General features: G+C 47.3%; 1 protein-coding gene across 1 annotated transcript; it reads right to left on the reverse strand.

Annotated features, from left to right (window-relative positions):
- Positions 1 to 1,149: 1,149 nt before the first annotated feature.
- Positions 1,150 to 4,933, reverse strand: LOC119499381 (frizzled-8-like). Its single transcript, XM_037788677.1, has one exon. It carries the CDS (start codon positions 4,468 to 4,470, stop codon positions 2,680 to 2,682), a length of 1,791 nt encoding a protein of 596 aa, XP_037644605.1. The 5' UTR covers positions 4,471 to 4,933; the 3' UTR covers positions 1,150 to 2,679.
- Between the last annotated feature and the right edge of the window lie 497 nt (positions 4,934 to 5,430).

Below are 5,430 nucleotides of genomic sequence, written 5' to 3' on the forward strand. Positions count from 1 at the left end.
AGCATGATACAACTTAATCCACCCTATAGTGGAGTGCTGAGTCTTCACTCTGGAGCACATCGAGTTTTGTTATGTGCATAGATCATGTCACTTATGAAATACTATTCATTGTCTTCACACATTTAAAGACATGCAGCATTTGCACGTTAGAAGCAAAAAAAAATAGACCTCACTTGCGTGCCCTTAAAGTCATTACGTACAAACTTTTAACATTTCCTGAACCATAATTTAGTGATCACACTGACAGTTAAAGAGTCTCACACTGCCACAAAACAAATGGACCACACACTGCACGGCACGCAATTACCTTTACGCACGACAGAGAGGGTGTCGGTCTGCAGTTAAAATGTCTGTCCATCCTCACTGACGCCTTAATTAGAAGCCCGAGGCATCGCTACATCTTAAAGAATCCACATTAGGAGGAACCTGAACGGTCCACTTCACACTAAGCAATTATTGCCACGTATGAAGCGTTATAATGATGAAATGTTGCCGCTTGTTTTGATTATTTTTTTGAACAAAATGTAGTTTTTTTCCCTGCTTTGTTTCACTAACACAAGTCTCTTAAAAACCTCTTGTAACAAGCTGATTGTTATCCTCCTCCACTAGCACTGATCCACCTGTTGGAAAAGAAGACTCAAAGAGTAGGTGATGTGAATTATCAACTTGTAAAATAGGATAAGGTTATCCGTGACACATTTAGCCTGGATCAGGGGTTTAACAGAGGACAGAAGTCAAGCGTTAATAACAAGATTAAAACATGCACAGGGAGACATTAAAGTGAGAAGACCTCCTGTAGTGAGCCTACTGCCATGCCCATGTTGATCCCTGCGTCGTCACAGCACGTGGATCTGCAACACTGGGGAGGTTATAACATATCACATGAGGTTTAATAAAGCTAACATATCCCATGAGGTTTAATAAAGCTTACATATCCCATGTGGCAAGTAAGAACGTTTAGTTAAAAAAATAAATGAATCAATAAATGTCATAACTCAGCCATTACGCACAAAGATATTGAGATCGTATCAGCGAATTACACCAGTTCACACTTTTTAAAAGCATGCATAACAAAAAAGAAAAAAAAACTGACAGTGTCCAACCTCTTAAAAGTTTTCGCGAGAATGACCAAGACGCACGAGGGAAAAATTCAATAAAAGTTGTTTTATTCTCAAAATAAAATTTTCTATCAAAGTGGAAATTATACATATTTACAATCTCGTAAATTTTCATATACAAATGTACAATATATGTACACCAATAATTATATAAATACACTTTTACGCGCTAATGCAACCCGTATGAGACAGTATATTAAGGCATTGGTTCATGTGAATCCATCTTGCAAGACAAAAAACAACAGCCAGCCCAGCGATGGCCTCGTTTACAAGCAGAGCAGTCTCATTGTGAATCTTATATGTTTAAGACACAGCGGTTGTTTTACAGTAAGACGAAGAAGAGCCTCAGCTATACCATACTATAACCTGTCGACCAGGGGGATCTTGTCAGCTGCGCGCATTTTCAATTAAGCCCAGATAAGACTCTGCATTCTTCGTGCCAGGTACATTGTTCTGCTGCTGACAGTCTCATTATTTAAAGAGAAGCCATTAGGCGCTCATTAATGTGCTAATTACAACACGCTGATGGACAATCCCAACACAATTAGTCAACCCCCCCCACCAACACCCTCTATTCAAACCCATGGACGTCATTTGGATAAGGCAAGGAAGGAGCACTTTCCATAAGATCTTAAACTTTTAGAAGCACAATGGAGCATAAAATGACCACATTTTTTTTTTTAAGTTCACATTAGTGGAGTGCTCGTGACCAAAAGTTACATCTAAAACTGGCAGTTTGGTGACTCAGCTTTAAGTTCCTAGGCGTCCATATTTCTGACTCCCTCTCCTGGTCCCTGCACATCAGTTGTGTCACAAAAAGGCCACAACTGATGAGACTTTATTTTCTGAGGTGTTTAAAGAAACATGGCATGTCCACAAAAACCCTCATCAACTTTTACCGGTCCACAATAGAAAGCATCTTAACTGGATGCATTAACTGGTATGGTTTGGCAACATTACATCACATGACCACAAACTCCTGAGGAGGACAGTGAAACCAGCATCTAAAATGATTGGATCACCGTTACCACAGTTACAGGACATTTACACCACTCGCTGCAGGAAGAAAGCACTTTGTATCATGCAGGACACAAGTCATCCAGCATATATACTCTTTTCTCTTATCTCCCTACAGAGCATTAGAGCTCGGACCTCTCGCCTTAGAGACAGTTTTTACCCTCAGACAGGCGATCAGACTGCTGAACAGTAGCACTGAATGATTGCAGAGCTGTGGATTGTTTTATAGATGTTTTAGGTTGTTTTATAATTTTATTCTCAGGTATTGTCTTATTCATTGTAGTATTTATCAACTCTACTATTTATAGATTTTAAGGGCTGAGAGAGAGAGCCAGGGTAAAATGCATTTCATTGCATTTCTCTTTGCATTGTACTTTTAAATGCATATGACAAATAAACTTGAAACTTGAAACTCACTTTGAATATTTTACCCAAAGTCTTTACGCCACTTTATCCCCCCAAAAAGAGCTGATCCGCGCTGGTTTTAAAGTCTTTAGTGTCAAATGACATAAGATGCATTTGAGCCCCCCCCTCCCCTTATTGTTCAAACCCGGGACAGTGGCATCTGTTTGGGGCACGAGACGGAGCTGGCGGTCCCGGACCTCCAGGTGAGTCCCGTGCTGACGTCACTGTACATGGATCCCGCGGACGCTTTACTCCCCCAGCAGCAGCGCGTGCAAAAAGTCCTCCAGGACTCCAAGGTTTTCCCGGACCAGATCCAGGCCCCCGAGGTGATGCCCACCAGGAGACACATAAAGTACTTCAACATGAACACGGCATAGTCCGGCCTCTGCCTGCTCGGGTCCGTCATACACGTGCAGTTGTGCGTAATCTCCCACGTCTGTCTGTTGTGCTGCTCGTAAAAGTAACACGCCACTATAACGGTGGCCGGGACCGTGTACAGAACCGTGAACACTCCGATCCGGATCATCAGCCGCTCCAGCTTGTCCGTCTTGGTGCCCCCTTGCTTGATTACACTCCTGATCCGGAACAGAGACACGAACCCGGCCAGCAGGAACATGGTGCCGATGAACAGGTAGATGACCAGCGGTGCCAACACGAAGCCTCGCAGGTTATCCAAGTTCTGGTTGCCCACGTAGCAGATGCCGGCCACGGAGTCTCCGTCCACGGAGCTCAGAGCCAGAACCGCAATGGACTTCATGCTGGGGATGAGCCAGGCGGCCAGATGGAAGTACTGTGCGTAACCGGCGATGGCCTCGTTGCCCCACTTCATACCGGCGGCTAGGAACCAGGTGAGCGACAGAATCACCCACCAGATGGAGCTGGCCATGCCGAAGAAGTAGACGAGGAGAAACACCACGGTGCAGAGCGCAGGACCGGTGGTCTCGTAGTGGATGTGCTCGGCTCCGTTCTCCCGGTTACACGCCACTTCTTCGTGTCCGGCGATCAGTCTGACGATGTACCCGATGGACACGAACATGTAGCAGGCTGACAGGAAGATGATGGGTCGCTCCGGGTACTTGAATCTCTCCATGTCGATGAGGAAAGTCGCCACGGTCGCGAAGGTGGAGATGAAGCACAGGACGGACCAGAGTCCGATCCAGAAGGCGGTGAAAGTCCTCTCCTCCTGGGTGAAGTAAGGGTTGTGGCACGGCACGGCGCAGTTCAGGATCTGGCCCGTCTTGACGCGGTTGTGCAGCGGGTGTCCGTCGGTGGCCACCGGCACCATGGGCGCACGGCAGAAGCATCCCGGTTCACACGGAGAGGACGCGGCCGGTTTGTGCTGCTTCCCTCCGGCGGGGATCCCCCGGCCGTAGCCGCTCTTCTTCCTCGGGTTGTACGGCTTCAGGGCTCGGTTTGTCGGCTTCGCCACCACGGGAGACGCAGCGGTGGTGGTGGTGGTGGTCTGGCTCCGGTTGTAGTCCATGCACAGCATGTCCTGGTTGCCCTGCTCTGGCAGCAGGTCGCACCTCATCCGGTCCGGCCACGGGAACCCGTACTGCCTCATGAGCGGAGCGCAGCCGGCTTTGGCCCGCTCGCACACGCTCCTGCACGGCGGGAGCGGTTTCTTGTAGTCCTCCAGGCAGATCGGAGTGTACATGCTGCAGAGGAAGAAGCGCAGGTCCGGGGAGCACTTTATCTCCACCAGGGGCCAGAACTGGTGCACCTCCAGGCCGGCTTCGTCCTGCGTGTCGTGGTTGAACTGGTTGGGCATGTAGGTGTAGTTGTAGCCGATGCCTTTGCACAGAGGCACGGAGATCTCCTGGCACTGGAGCTCCTTGGCCGCCATGCAGCGCGTCCCGTGCAGGACGAGGAGGGCGAGCAGCGCGCACCAGCCCGGGAGGATGAGGATGATACCTCTCCTCCTCTCCATCGTTGTTGTTCTCCTCCGTGCGTCCTCGACAAAACAAAAAAAGTGCCAGCGAACTTGCGCTTTGCAAGTAGGCTGCTAAATGCGGATTAATCCAGGGATGCTGCAGAATAAGTCATGCTGGAGCGCAGATAGTTTGTGATGCTCTGTGTGTGTGGTGTCTGTAGTATCCACAACGAGCGCTTTACTTTCACACACAGTCTGGGAGACACAGCCCAGTCTTCTCTCTCTCTCTCTCTCTCTGTCTCTCTCTCTCTCTCTCTTTCTGTCTCTCTCTTTGTGTCGGTGTTGCTGCACCGTGTCTCTCTGTGCATGCTTCAGCGCTGCTGGGTGCGTTGGGTTTTATACTCGAGGAGGAGAGGACACTCCTCCAGCATGGGCGGGGAGGGAGAAGAAGAAGTCAATCAAGGGTTCCTTCTATAGGTGTTTGTTTAAAATGTTCACCCTGGAGGAAGGGTTAGAATCACTTTGTCTCTGTTTTCACCCCCCCATACACACACACACACACACAAACACACACACACACAAACTGCCCTTTACAAACAAGGAGAGGGGCAGTTCTAATACAATAGAGACATTAGGAAGAAATGTAATTATTATGCAGACAGTGGGGAGTAAACTAACATAAAGTCAACCTATCCAACCTATTAGGCTAGTATAGGATACAGGATGCGCCTGAATGCATCCCAGCATCATGATGCAAATTATATGATTTGGGGAAACAAATAAATGCACATTTTTTTAATCTTGGTGGTTGGCTAACAACTGGAGGTCACCCAACTATGCATTTACCACCACGTAATTTCTTATATTAACGATTTCTCTGTCCATATAGAATAGATATTGAGCCATTAATAATTCTCATTTGCTTAAAAATGCAACTTGACAGTGAGAGGAACATTTAAGAAAAGAAGAAAAAAAGATGTATAAAGTAACATTTGGGTATTTAGACATGAGTCAGCC

The sequence above is a fragment of the Sebastes umbrosus genome, chromosome 12 (assembly GCF_015220745.1).
Source record: "Sebastes umbrosus isolate fSebUmb1 chromosome 12, fSebUmb1.pri, whole genome shotgun sequence".
Lineage (NCBI taxonomy): Eukaryota > Metazoa > Chordata > Actinopteri > Perciformes > Sebastidae > Sebastes > Sebastes umbrosus.